The sequence below is a fragment of the Trichosurus vulpecula genome, chromosome 5 (assembly GCF_011100635.1).
Source record: "Trichosurus vulpecula isolate mTriVul1 chromosome 5, mTriVul1.pri, whole genome shotgun sequence".
Lineage (NCBI taxonomy): Eukaryota > Metazoa > Chordata > Mammalia > Diprotodontia > Phalangeridae > Trichosurus > Trichosurus vulpecula.
In genome coordinates, this window is record NC_050577.1 from 145,374,078 (window position 1) to 145,389,364 (window position 15,287).

At 38.2% G+C, this 15,287-nt stretch overlaps 1 protein-coding gene across 1 annotated transcript in view; it reads left to right on the forward strand.

Annotated features, from left to right (window-relative positions):
• LAMB1 (laminin subunit beta 1) overlaps positions 1-15,287 on the forward strand; it is a 92,558-nt gene that overhangs the window by 17,125 nt on the left and 60,146 nt on the right. Inside the window, exons 7-12 of the mRNA XM_036760125.1 lie at positions 1,333-1,535; positions 6,442-6,562; positions 8,275-8,463; positions 8,837-9,016; positions 9,151-9,263; positions 10,830-10,909. Coding sequence (XP_036616020.1) covers positions 1,333-1,535; positions 6,442-6,562; positions 8,275-8,463; positions 8,837-9,016; positions 9,151-9,263; positions 10,830-10,909 — 886 coding nt within the window. The remainder of the gene's footprint in view (positions 1-1,332; positions 1,536-6,441; positions 6,563-8,274; positions 8,464-8,836; positions 9,017-9,150; positions 9,264-10,829; positions 10,910-15,287) is intronic.

A 15,287-nucleotide genomic window follows, 5' to 3' on the forward strand; every position in this document is an offset into this window, starting at 1 on the left:
TATCATCTTCGGCAAGTCATCTAACCTCTTGGGCTTCAGTTTCTTCATTTGTAAAATGAAGAGATGGGACCCAGTGGCCCTAAAGTTCCTTTCAGTTCTAAATCAATAATCTTATGACTTTTTTTTTAATTCTTTGTACTGGTATCCCCAGTACCTAGTACAGTGTCAATGCTTAATAAGCAATCTTTGATTGACTGATTATACTGGTAAATGTGGGGAAAGCTAATGAAAATGTTAAAATCCAGTACAGAATATTTTAGGCTGAGTGCTTTCAAAAAATCTCAATATGCCAGTCTGGAATAATTTCTAGACTGATTGTTCTACTATAGTATGAATCTGTTTTAAAATACCCGAGTGCTTCCAAAGAGCTAGGATGTTATCAATGTAAGCACTCCCTCCACTGATTGTAGCTTCCTACACCTCTAGTACATGGTGTAGTGAGGGGCTGTGGCCAAAAATTTATCACCTGGTGGCCAAGCTTTTGGTAACTGGCCTCCCCAAACTTAGACCAATTCTAGATGACCAAGTTCATTGTCAGGCCTGTGTTCGAAGACTCCAGCTTTATGAAGCCTGCCAGAACTTACACACCATGCCCCAGTGGGATAAAGGAGTAAAATTTAGTAGAAAATTTTCATAACCCCTTGGATTTGATTATGGGGTAGAAATTTTGCAAATCATAGGTATCATGGACTTTCTTTTACAAAAGAAGGTCTAGAATTTTTTGGGTTTATTTTAATAATGCTGCAGTAGCAGATCTGGATATGTTTATCTTACTGCATAAGCATTCCTGCCTGAATGAAGTTTTCTCTGGTGAGAATGGACATTGTTTGCTTTGGGATGCTCATATAGCATTAGGGTGCTGGTTTAAATCATTTGTATGCAGTTCAGTGATGTGCATGTTAGGGTGTTTAGGACCTCGTGTTACATTCCTGTGTATCTCAACCTTTGCCACCCTTTTCTTTACACATCCCTTTTTCTTTTACGTATCCATACATCATAGAAGAGACATTTGGATTTAATTGATGGAATAATAGTCCTTCCTTTTGCCAGCCAATGAGAGGTTGTGTTCTGCTTTTCTCACAGTGGACATATGAATTATGGGAGAATACTTAAAGTCTTAGTAGCAGTTTTAACTTGCTTGCCTTTCTTTCCAGATATAGGAAACTGGTACCCAAAAATGTAGCCCCCACAAAGGACTCTTCATTTTGTCTTTCAACTCTTATTTCTTAACCAAATGAATAATGTGTAAGATAATTTTGTAAACTATAAAAGTCATAAATGTCAGATTAATATCATCAATCAAGTCGTATGTGTTCTTGGTTCACATCACAGATCTCTTAAAAATCACCAACTTACGAATCAAGTTTGTCAAATTGCACACTTTGGGAGACAACTTGTTGGATTCCAGAATGGAAATCAGAGAAAAATACTATTATGCAGTTTATGACATGGTAGTACGTGGAAATTGCTTCTGTTATGGACATGCTAGCGAATGTGCCCCAGTGGATGGTCACAGTGAAGAAGTCGAAGGAATGGTAAGCACATGTCTGCCATTTTAAAAAATTCAGTTTAAAATAGTTCAGTTTGAACTTTATTACAGATGGGTTTTATATACATCCTTTAACTAGAATTTAGCTTAAACTTTTACAGTGTTTTCCAAGCATTTTACTTCGCAGGTTTTAAATTTTACCTTTGGTCCCCTGCAGCTCGGTAGGGCTGGTGGTGGATAGTATGTGTTTTATTTCTTAGTATTAGCTTTTTATTAGTGGATAAAAGCAAATTAACTTTTGAGATTTGTTGCTTCAGGCTACAGCAAAAGTAGATATTTTTAGTCAACAAAGATTAGAAAGATGGTGAAATTAAAAGTGTCTGCATTTATGTTAGGGAGGATTAAAAACTGCAGGCATTCCAGTCTTATTGCTGGAGGCCATAAACTGATCATCCTTTGAAAGAGAAAGGACATTTAACCCATATGAGACTACTACAGAGCTGGTACTTTGGCTTTCTCTCCCTCTTCTTGCTTTCATCTTCTCCTTATTCTATTTTATTTTCTCTCCTTCCATGATGTTTTAACATTATTTTCTGAATTTGCAATTACTGAGGTTTTCCAAATGGTGGCTAGAAAGTGTGGTGAGGAGACTGTGCAAATTTAATGGTATATACATAAGATCGTGTTGTTGTATGGTGATGTTTGGGTTTTTGTTGTTGTTTTTAAAGAGGGTTGGATGAAGTGTCAAACATATATCAACTCTTTGTTGACTTATACCTTTCTCTTTATCTCTATCATAATTATTATTTCAGAAATAAAGGTGTAAAATTTTTTTTTGAAATTCTGAACTTAACAAATGCCAAAATACCATGAGCGTTTCTATATACAGAATAGAACACATAAAGAAAATTGTATATGAAATGGAATCTCTATTCTACACCACTTGCATTTTTTAAAAGTATATAACAAATTCAGTCTGTTAATTTCAAAATTGCTTTGCTTGTCTGTGCTTCCTTGGGCATTTTAAAAAAATGTTTCAATGGCCCTCTTTTTTTCTCAACTTTTTTTTTCTTGGCATTACCATTGCTACCCTCCTTCTCTCACCCCTAATCAAAAATAGAAAAAGAAAAGAAAAAAAAACTTGTAACAAATAAGCATACTCAAGAAAAATAAATCTAAACAGGGGCCATTTCCAAAAGTTGATGTCTCCTGTTCCTTGAGTCCATCACCACCTCTCTGTTGGGAGGTGGGTGATATGCTTCGTCATAGGTCCTCTAGAGTTGTGGTTGGTCCCTGCTTTGATCAGAGTTCACAAGTTTTACAATGTTGTCATTGTTTAAAGTTCTTCTGATTCTGCTTACTTTAATCTTTGTCAGTTACTACTTCCCAGGATTTTCTGAAATCCATCTCACTTCTTATGGAAAAATAATATTCCATTACATTTATACCACAATTTGTTTAGCTATTTCCCAACTGATCTGTCCCCATCCCTTTGTTTTCAGCTCTTGTTCTCTCTCTCTCTCTCTCTCTCTCTCTCTCTCTCTCTGTCTCTCTCTCTCTCTCTCCCCTTCCCTCTCTCTCTCCTTCTCCCCCCTCCCTCTCCTCCCCCCTCCCTCTCTCTCTGTCCCTCCCTCCCTGTCTCTCCCCCTTTCTCTCTCCCCCCCTCTCTCCCTCTCCCTCTCTCTGTCTCTCTCCTTCTCTCTCTCTCTCTCTCCCCCTCTCTCTCCAACTTGTAATTCATCCTTTGGAATCAGGAAGTTTATAAACATTCCCTCCCTAGTATCATTTTCCTTTTTACCTGTCTTCCTTCCCTTAACCCATTCCCAGCTGATTTTCTGTTGAATTTGATGTATTTCTACCCCAGACCCTTTGTTCCACGTAAGAGAGAACTTCACCTGATACTCACTCTCCCCTACCCCTTCCTCCATGTTTGTATACCCTTCTTTTCACATATCCAAGTTATCAGAAAAAGCAAGTTCTACCTCCTTCTTCCTCCTTTCTCCACTAGTGTCTTTCTGTTACTGTCTCTTTAACTTGCCATCTTAAAAATCTTCAGAACAGAACCAATCCATCCTCAGATTCTGTTTTTCTTATTTAACACCCTCAGTACCCTTTGAAAATGTATGTTAAAGTTCTAAAGACGTGCTTGTCTTCCCCTGTTTGGGTGTCATCCCTTACTCATATACAGTAGTCCCTTATGATTGATAGAATAATTTTACCTTTCTAGGTTTCTCTGGACCCTCGTATTTCAAAGTTTTTACTCAGCTCTGGTCCTTTTGTCAGGAATGTTTGAAAATTCTCTATTCCATTAAAGGTCTGTTTTTCTACCCTATAGAATTATACTCAGCTTTGCAGGATAAGTTATTCTTGGTTGTAAGCGTATAGCTTTTGCCTTTTGAAATATATTCTAAGATTTCTTGTTTTTAGTGGAAACTGCCAGGTTTTGTGTGTGATCTTGCTACTTGAACTCTTTCTTGCTGCTTGAAGTCTTTTTTTAAATTTTATATGAAAGGTCTGGATTTTGATTATGATATTCCAGGAAGCTTTTCTTTTGGGATTTCTTTTAGGAAGTGATTGGTGAATTCTTTCTGTTTTTCCTTTGCCCTCTGGTTCTAATAGATCTGGGCAGTTTTCATTTATGATTTCTTTAAGTAGAGTGTCTAAGGTTTTTTTTAATTATTATGAATTTCAGGAAGTCTGATGGTTGAGTTACTTTCTTCTTGGTTGGATTTTGAGGTGTCTCTGGACCTATTATCGGTTTTTATCTTCTTGTGTTTATTTATCAGTTCCTGAATTGGGGTGCTTTGTTCTAGGGCTAGCTAGGCCTTGGCCTCTGCTGTTTTGGATGTGGTGATTGCCTCTGCTTTTTCTCAACCTCTTGTCACCTGGGTTCCTCTTCCTGAGGTCAGGTCCCCCTTGATCTTTGAAGTTCAGAGCACTGGATCTTCAGAGCCATCTATAACATCTCAGGACAGAGTGCTAGGGACTCCAAGCCCCTGGGTCTAAGGTGTCTAGGTCTGGAGCACTGCCATAACTGGACTGGTTACAACCACTTTGGTCATTTCCAAGGATCCCACTGCTGGTGTCCTGATCTCTGGGGCTTTCTCTAGGGATCCCTATGCTCTTGCTGCCTTAGGATACAGAACCTTGCTGGCCCAACTATCTCTAGGCAATGTCTACTGGGAGTCTTATAGCTTGTTTACCTTGTGGGTATCCCTTTCCTATGGTTTGTGGGGTTATGGCTGATTTTTGTGCAATTTTAGGGTGAAAGGAATCACTAACTTTAGTTTCTCTTTGGATTTCTCAGTCATTATTCATTCTGATGTGATTTTTAGGTTTTTGCTGGAATAGGTTTATAGGAACTATTCAGGCAGCCATTTTGGCCAGAAGTTTAAAGCTGATGTCCTAAGACTAATGAGAGTTGTGGAATCTTTCCATTGCCATGTTCTTTAAATTGATGTTAGAGCAAAGATCCTTAACCTTGTACCCATGTACTTTCAGGGGGTCCATAACATGGATGGAGAAAAATAATCTTTCACTAAGTTTTGGTTTCCCTTATAATCTAAGTATTTTATTCATTTAAAACATTTTTTTGAGGAAAGGTCCATAGGCTTTCACCATGCAGTCAAAAGGCATTCATGACACAGAAAAGGTTAAAAAAAAACCTGTGTTAGACAAACTCTATGTATGTTCCTTTGTAGCAGATCTTGTATCTGCTTGAAGTTTCTGCAGAGAATGATCCTTTAAAATGCATCTTACAGAGTTTACTAATGTGATACTTAACATGTATTAAGTACCTACTGTGTGCCAGTCTTTGTGCTAAGCATTAGGGATACAACGAAGAAAGACAGTCCCTGTCCTCAAGGATCTTATAGTCTAGTGGGAGAAGACAGCACCCAAAAGGAAAGTGGGAAGGGGGATGAGGAGAGGGTAGTGTTGGATGGGCATAGTAGGGAAATCCAAAGGAGAGCAGCCTGGTAGGAAAGGAAGAGGTAGCTGGCCTGTGCACCTTCACAAATGGAGGTTCTGAGAAGACCTCTTCACAGTCAGAGGGTGCTGATGAGGTGTGAGCACCAAGCCTGACTCAGTCTGACCAGATCATGCTGTTTTTGATAATGAGATTTCCGAGGGAGTGATGGAAAATTCCAAAGAAATACATTTGAGTGGAAAATGAAGACACCCATGCAAATACACGAGAGCCTTGCTATGAATGGCATCTTGTAATTTTTCCTGCACCTCTTAGGTCAAACACTTTTCTGAATAGAGTCCAACCTCCCCCCTTCCCATCTTGAAGTCATAGTAACTGTTAGAGGCCATCCAGGTTGGGTGCATGTACATACTCTATAGATTGTACTTATATGTAACACCTGGAGTTTAAAATGTATCTTGCTGTGTCATGATGAAAAATACTACAGTACAAGACTTCTGTCTTCACAAACAAAACAAACTTATTTATACTTTTTGGGTCTCCTCACTATACTTAAGTTGAAATTTTTTTCAAATACATAAACATGAAAATGGCAAGTATGTAATTTTAATCACAGGGGTTTAGAAAGGTTTTTTTTTTTCCTAAAAAAAGTTGTTCTCTCTAATACATCAAAATTTCCATAGTACTGTATAAGGCACATGAAGCATGAGAGCTATACAGAGAGTTCGAGTTGCCTCCTCTATAGTATGTAAATATTTGAGCCTGTGTACTTGCATTTTTTGGTTTTTCTTGTTTTTGGTTGATTTTTTCATGGAAAAAAAAATAAAAGCCCAACAATTTTGCATATGGAAGAAGATACCAGCTTAAAAAAAAAACTAATTCATTTTTGCCTAAGTTTACTTCTGTGTGTCAGCATGGAGAGTAATTTGAGAAAGTATCTACAGCTGTTGTGAATTCTCATAGACACTGTCCTATGAGGGATTCCACTGTAATGGTTTGGGTTTTTCCTCTCATTTTATTCCAGGTCCATGGACACTGCATGTGCAGGCATAATACCAAAGGTTTAAACTGTGAATTGTGCATGGACTTTTACCATGATTTGCCTTGGAGGCCAGCTGAAGGTCGTAACAGTAATGCATGCAAAAGTAAGTTCCAAAAAGAGGAAGGGAGAAAGAATAGATTCAATTGTTTTGTTTTTGTTTTTTAAATGATCTTTATTATAAACTTCAAACTAACCTCAAAAAAATAAAAACCAAGTCAAAAGATCCAAGTAGAAACTCTGATGTAATAATATAATCAGGAAAATGACAATATAATCAAGAATTTCATAAAAAAAATTTTGCCTAATATAACATCTTCTTTATGTTCCCTCTTGACTCTTGTCTTTTTTAAGCTGTACACATATTTTTCTTTATATTACAATAATAATAATAGTGACAATAGTTAACATTCATATAGCACCTACAATATGTTAGGCACTGTACTAAGTGCTTTGTAATTATTATCTCTCATATCCCCATTCCACAGATGAGGAAACTGAGGCAAAAAGAGGTTAAGTGACTTGCCCAGCATCACACTGCTAGAGAGCAGATATGAACTCAGCACTTTTGACTCCAGGCCCATCATTCTATCTACTATACCACCAAGTTAATATATCTACTTTTCTGGTTCTGTTTATTTTGTTCTTTCATATACATCTTTCCATGTTGATATATGTCCTTTATATAATATTGTTCTATGATATTAATATGGTAATAGAAAAACAATTGTTTAGTGACTAGAGAACTAGCTCAGAGTCAAGGAGCCTTGGATTCCAGTTCTACCCTCTGATGAATAATGGTGTGTGACTTCATTTAACCTCCCTGTGCTATAGGCCGAAGGGATCAAATGAGAGCAATCCCTGCTGAACTAGATTAAAATGTGATTGGGAAGTGTTTAACAAAAATAAATAAAAAATACAGTGCTATATAGATAATGTTACTCTGTGGTTTTCTAAGTTAAAATGCAGTTTAGTGGCCCTATTTCTATTTGAGTTTGACACCGCTACTTTAAGCAACCCTCTCAAAGCTATAAATTGCAGAGACAGTGCCAAACTTGTATTGGGAGAGGGAATCTCCTTATCTGGGAGTTCCCTAGATCAATAAAATCAGAAGTCCTGTTCTTATCCCTTATTGAGAATGCAAGGCACTGTGTTAGAGAAATAGAAGTCCAGCATTGTCCCTCCAAGGCCATATCTCTCAATGGAGCTGGCACCCTGAAATTCACGTGTTCTCTTTATGTAATTCTGCCAGGTGACTTCCTTATGGCTCCCGACGGTCCCTTCTCTCCCACTCAGGGAAGAAAATGGAGCTTGTTGTGTACTTTGTGTGAGAGTCAGTGTGGTTCAATGGATGGAGGCCTGGTCTCAGAGTAAGGAGATCCTGGGTTCAAGATGCTCCTCTAATGCATACTGGCTCACTGAACCTGTTGGTGCCCCAAAGACTGTAAGCTGCAGAACTTCCAAACCATTCTTGGTCATCCACATTTGGTAGAGAAAGTGTCCTTTCCAGAGAACTCTCTTCACCAGTCAAACCACAGGTCCTGAATAAAACAAAACATATTTTATATTTTTTAAACTTTTCCAAAGTAGCTTAATTTTTATTGTGTTTAACAGATTAACAGATCTATTTAGGACCTCAGTTTAACTGTTAGAATTTTAATAGACTCTTAGGTGGGTGCTTTTTTTTGTCTACATCTAATCCCATATTTCAAACACAGCCCCTCTTGGTTGACAAGTAGAGAAGAGCATCTCTTGGAATTTGATTTAGAACGCATTCCTATGGAAGTGAGATCTTATCTTACTGGTCTCGTTCTGCAGAGTGTAACTGCAATGAGCACTCTGGCTCATGTCACTTCGATATGGCCGTTTACTTGGCAACTGGCAACATCAGTGGAGGAGTGTGTGATGATTGCCAACATAACACAATGGGACGGAACTGCGAACAATGCAAGCCTTTTTACTATCAGCATCCAGAGAGAGATATCCGAGACCCTAACATCTGTGAGGGTAAGGAGGGGAGTGGCAGTTCTCTGGCTTTATCTTTCAGGTATTCTTTCCTTTTAAATAATCTACAATAATAATAATATAATGAATACAATAATAATCTGTAATACTAATGAAAAAGTCAGCAGTGGATTTAGCCCAAGGGATAAGCATCTTTCTGTGAGAGCCCTAGGCCAAGTTCCAAATACTGCTTTGTTCCCCTTTTTTAATTGTTTTGAACCCTAGTGGCAAAATTCACACTTCAGGAATCCCTATTTTTAATCCATTCATGTGGAAGATTTGGAAAGGCAAAGGGGAAGTATGTGTTTATACACACCGGTACACAGTGTTTCCTGTAATTAACATCATGTTGTCGTGTTTTGGGTTTTTTTTTTAGCATGTACCTGTGATCCAGCTGGTTCTCAGAATGGTGGAATTTGTGACCGCTACACTGACTTCTCTGCTGGCCTCATTGCTGGTCAGTGTCGGTGTAAATTATACACAGAGGGAGAGAAGTGTGATATTTGCAAAGAAGGCTTCTATGGATTAAGCGCTGATGATCCATTTGGGTGTCAATGTAAGTACGATATGCAAAGGAAACAGAAGTTTTGGATGTGGAATAATATTTGCTTAAAATATTCTTGTTCTTGGGCTGCTAAAGTTGTTTATTCTAATTCATTGGGCTTATTGGTTTTATTTTGTTTTATAAAGCCTGTGCTTGCAATCCCTTGGGAACTATCCCTGGAGGGAATCCTTGTGACTCCGAGACAGGATATTGCTACTGTAAACGTCTTGTAACAGGACAACATTGTGACCAGTGTCTGGTAGGTTTCTCCATTTTTGGAAAAAATATAGCAAATTGTGCAATTTATGAATTTTAATTCGGAACATTTTTTCCCCCTAAAGAATCCACTGGCATCAAATGTTATATACATATGATCATAAGATTTAGAGCCAAAAAAGGACTTTAGAGGTCATGTCTATTCACCTAATATTACAGAAAAGGAAACTGAGGCATGGGTTTACTTGGCCAGGACATTAATAGTAACAATAATAATTGTTTAATTTACATAGCACTTGAAGGTTTGCAGAGCACTTCACAAATATCTCATTTTATTCTCACAAAAATAATGCTAGGAAAAAAGTGCTATTATCATTCCTGTTTGGCAGGTGGCAGTTAAGTGATTTGTGCCCGGGGTCTCACAGCTGTGAGGTTTCTGTGTCCAGATTTAAACCCAGATCTTCCTAACTCCACATCCTATGCTCTATTCACCGCATTGCCTCTATGCTGTGATTGATGGAATTAGGACAGTAGCAAAGTCGGAGGGGCAAAGAGGGAAGAGGCATACAGGATAATGATAATGGAATTAGACCGGAAATCTGAAAATGTGGTTTCTAGACTCAGCTCTGCCTCTCATCATGCGACCTAAACAAGGCACTTTACCTTTCTTAGACTCAGTTATTAACTCTTCTGCTGATTAAGGAATTAGACTAGAAGACCTCAGAAGTCCCTTTCATCTCTATAATTGTGTGCTATCCGTATACCAAATGTGGTCTAATGTAGTTCAGAATTGGCCTAAACCTTTCTTTAGGATCCGGAAGAAACCAAGAAATTATTAATGAGCCCATTTGCCCTATTCACTAGGCAGGGAATTCGTTTTTCCTCTCTCGGCTCAAGGTTGCACCTTTTCATCCTGGGTTTTGTTGAATGATGTCCTGCTTCTAAGGGATGGTGCAACTACTCCTTGTTTTAAAGCATGCCTCTTAAGAAACACCAAAAGAGAAAGTTTAACTCTGGGCCTCAGACACAGCTGCTGTGATTGGGATAAAGCTCCAGGTCATGTGCAGCCCTCTCCTCAACTTGAAATTAGGAGAGCAAAGCAGCTGCCTGCTGTGGTTTAGGAAGGAGAGTTCTCTTCTAGCCTGAATTCATGCTCCAGGTGAACCAGTGGAGTGATTCTTAGCTGTCCTCCCTTCACTTATCACATGTCAGCCTACCCTCTGATTTGCAAATCAGTTGAGGTCAATGAACATTAAAAAAATCTAATCAGTTCATCAAATTCTTACCATCTTTTCCTTCTCCCTAAGAGGAAAACACAAGTACAAATAAATGGAATTCACATCTTTATTGCTCTTTCAGATTAATTATTAGTTCATATCAGTCAGATAAACTATTCGATATAATCATACAGTTATTGCATGATCTGGAATTCATTGGTTGTTTTCCCCCCTCATTTTAACAATAAGTCATTATTGTTGTTGGTTTCCCACTTTCATAGCGAAAATGACCTGGGAGGACGAGCAGAGCATATCATAACCTGTCTCTTGCTGAGTTGTTTGTGTGATTACAGAAACCCACCTTTAAACCATGTAATCCTTTTCTTCTACAGCAAGAACACTGGGGTTTAAGCAATGATCTGGATGGCTGTCGACCTTGTGACTGTGATGTAGGAGGATCATTAAACAATAAGTAAGTAAAATTTCATTTCTATTCCTGTAACCACCCATATAGAATTATTGTATTTTCTCTACCTTTGTGGACCTTAGCAATATCAGGAGACCCATCATCTGATAGAAAAATATTTTAAAACTTTGTTTAAAACAACTATTAACTCGTATAAGACTACCAAATAATTTTTTGAAATCTCAAACAAATATCCAGTTTTTCATAATTCCCCTATTTCTAAGAGTTATTTAAGGCTAGAACCATAACTTGTACAAGGTGAACAGGGCTCATCTCAGGGTGTTGACATGGGGTAGAGGAAAAGCATGGAGAAGGAATGCATCCTCCTCGGGAAGGTATGCTTCTGTGCTTCATCCCCACACCTGTGGCCCTCACGGAATCACAGAATTTGACAGCAGAAGTGGCCTCAGTAGCTAGATAGTCTTTACCCCTACCTGAAAAAGAACCCCTAATAGAACATCCATTAGCCTTTGCTTAAGACCTCAGTGCGGGAAGTCTCCACTAGCCCACTTCCCAGGGCATCTCTTTCCATTTTCTATAACTGTAGTTTTAAGAAGTGGTGGGGTGTTTGTTTTTTTTTTCTGTATCTCAGACCTAAATTTGCCTCCTGTTTGCAAAGTTTTGCCTCCTGAAGCCAGACAGAAAAAAAAAATCTAATCTGTCTTCCGCTTAACAGGCTTTGAAATACTTGAAAATAACTTACTCACTCTTACCACCCCTGTGCTGTGCTGTGTCTTCTCTAAGATAAACACTCCCAATTCTTCTAACTCATCTTCATATAATGTGGACTTTTGCCATCCTATGTCTCTAGAAGCCTAGAGGGTAATGAGGGCTGCCCCCACAATGGAACTGCCCTCTACTGGACATCACCCCCGCTCTGTGCTATACCCAACCACCCCCTTAACTGAGTGTGCTCCAAGTACAGTTAGTTTTAGCTCCGGATATGAAACCTAACCATAAACATTTTTCTCCTAACTCTCCTTTGACAACCATTATCCCATTGATGAAAATTCTGTCTGGAATAATTCACAATAGCCCTGAATATTGATAGATTGGGTGTGAAAGCTTATTTGAAATTACCCAAGAGCTATAGTTGGTGAATTTGTTAACTTTGTAGAAGTAATATTAACTATTTCTGGGTTAGTCATCAACAGATATTTTGTCAGGCACTAGGTTAGGCTCGAGAATATAAAGACAAAAAAATGAAATTGTCCCTTTTCTTAAGGAACTTACAAATAACTGGGAGAAGATGTGTACAAATATAAGTCTATACAGACTGTCTATAAGATAAATACAAGGAAAGTTTGCAATCTCCACAAAAGAAGAGATTTCTTCTTGGAAAGATCAAGAAAGGTGTCATGCAGAAAGTGGTCCCTGAACTGAGTTTTGAAAAAAAAAAGTGGGGGGGGGGTGTGTAAGAGTAAAAGGGAGTTTCTGTCTAGTCTGTGTCTTGCTGGAAAACACAGCAGAAGCATCTGGTAAAGATAGTGTAAGTGACTGATGAGAGAATAAACAGATGTGAATTCCCTTTTGCTCTGGAATCATCTCCCGGGAGGCTTCTCGATTCATTGAGCGGGCTTGACTTACCCACAAAATCTGACTCTCCTTTGCAAGTTTATTTTTCAGGCTCATAGTAGTCTAGGGGAAAGGGACGAGTTTGTTCTATTTGGCTTCTTAATTAGGGCTTGCTCTATTATGGATTGTAGAGTATTCTTGAGTACAGCATGTAACATCTGAAAGTCCAGTATGAATTTCTGTTCTTCGAAAACCACAGAGGGAGAGAAAGAATGGAATAATCACGTCTAAACAAAGAAGGGAGACCACAAACTTCTCAGTCTGCTTAAAGGAACATAGGAGCATGGATTCTGGAACTGAAAGGGATCTTAGAGGTCATCTAGTCCAGCTTTCTCATTTTACAGATTTGGAAACTGAGACCCAGAAGGTTGAGTGCCTTATCCAAGGTCATTTAAGGTAGCAGATTATCAAGCTGGGATTTAAACTCAGATAGCCTCTGATTCCTAAGCCAGTACTCTGCCCACTACTACTCTCCATATTGGATGCTTTCTCTGGCTTTCTTTCCTTTGAGACTCCCAGAACACATGTTCATTAATTTAGTAATTGATTGCCCAATATGAAACGGCTGTCTCATATAAAAATCTTCCTACTTAAAGCAACATATAAAGATCTTTTGTAACAACAATTTCTTGTGTCATTTTATCCTGCAGTTATTTTTCTCTTTTTTTCACTGTCTCTCCTGTTTTCTCTTCTCTCCTCTCCTCTTCTCTCTTTCCTTCTCTCCTCCTCTCTTCCCTTCTCCCTTCTTGCCTCTTCTCTCTCCAGTCTTCCACCTCCAAGCTCGAATCTCCTCTCGTCTGCTCTTTTCACACCCTGATTCTGTATCCATCCCCTAGTCTATTCTCTCCAATGAAGAGCAACACTTGGTTAACACTGGAATTTGTTAACCAACCAAATTGTGAAAGAAGTAGATTTTTAGCTCTGTAATATGATTCAAATGAAACCCCACCTTTTAGGCTAGATAGAAGACAGTTGTTGAATCCTTTCAGATTTTTTCCAGGTCTGTGATTCTGAAGTTTATCTTTATTGATGTTATCTATTCCAGAACACAGTACTGACTCTTTTAGAATGAGGATTCTTTACTTGGTCTAGGAGCCAGGTATACCAGTTTAAAAGAGATTCTTCCCAGACAGCTGATTAATACTGTTTAATCTACAAAATATCCTAGTGACATCAGGCTTTTTACCCAGACTCTTTGAGATAAAAAATGGCATTGAGAAAGGGAAACACCCAGGATGACAGTTTGCACATCCCATATATAATATGCAAATTCTAAATAGAAGCCTGGACTGCTGCTTGATACTTCGATTTGGGGGAAAATTTTTTTCTTAAATATTTTAATATATTGAGCCTATTGTGGTTTTTCCATTATAATACAGTGAAAGCTCACTAGCTGTAGAGAAGATAAGTCACAGTTATGAAATATTTTTAAAGGCGTGCAATTTTAAAAAAATCTGAATTCATACTGTATCTGAAGTAGGCTCACAGAATTTTTTTGGTACAATAAGAATTATTGGAAATTAGGTTATCGATTGTTACCATAGACATAATGTTTCTTAAAATGCCTGACAACTATTTAAATAGTATAATACCTTCCTTCTAAATTAGTGAGGTCTAGTCTTAATGAGATACTTACTATACTTTGAAATTAGAGCCAGCATCAACAGATGTGATAATTAGTTAATATATATTGAATGTTTCCTAATGTCTTTTGATAATGCCACACACTGTGGAACATAAGAGAAGAGTATTAAGACATGGTCTCTTCCTCCAAGGAGTTTTCAGTCTAACTGTTGTAAATAGGTCAAAATGCAAAGTTACAAAGCAATAGCAAACAATGGATTGATCACTAAACTGTGTGGAACTGACTCCGAATCTGAAAAGGGAGAGATTTATGTTAAAGAACTGAAAGAGGTTTTGTGGGATGAAGTGGAGAGTGAGATAATAAAATGAGTATAATGAGCAGTGGAACCTAAAACAGGACCAGTTCACCCTAGCCAGGAAGCTTGGGCTGGATGCCATAGAAAATAAGGAAACAATGAAGATTCTTGAGGAAGGTCCTAGCTTAATGAAAGTGATGTTTTAGGACAATTATTCTAGCAGTTATCTGTAGGAAAGATTTGAAAATAATGGTGAGATAGGATGGGATGTAACTGGATGTGTGATTTCACAGGCATAGGGAACTCTCAGTGAGGAAACTCTCAACCAAGACCTTCTCTGTAATGGATAGTCTTAGAAATTTTCCTGATGCAGCAAAAGGTTAAGTGACTTGCTCAGGGTCACACAACCAATAGGTGTCAAAGACAGAACTTGAACCCAAGTCTTCCTGACTTGAAAGCTAGCTCTTTCTCTGTTCTACCACATTGCTTCTCTAATAATAATAGCTCCCATTTATATGTTACTATGTAGTTTATAGAGACCTTTTCTCAAGACAGCCCCGTTGAGTAGGTAGTATAATTGTCATGGTCCCCATTTTGCTGGTGGTGAAGGTGAGGCTCCCAGAGGTGCCTCTTCAGTCCCATAACTAGGCATTGTCAGAGTCAAGACTCAAACTTGAGTCTATTACTTTTTATGCTTAGGAAGCTGCTGGAATAATACAGGCATAAAGTGAAAACAATTATGTTGGTGACAATGAAAAGGAAATGATGAATCCAAAAGAAATTTTGAAGGGACAGATAGAACTTGATGACAGAGAGGTAGAGGCAGTTAAGTGACGCATTGGAATCAGGAAAACTCGAGTTCCAATCTTGCCTGGACGAGTCATGTAAGCTTTCTGAGACTCGGTTTCCTCATCTGTAAAATGAGGGGG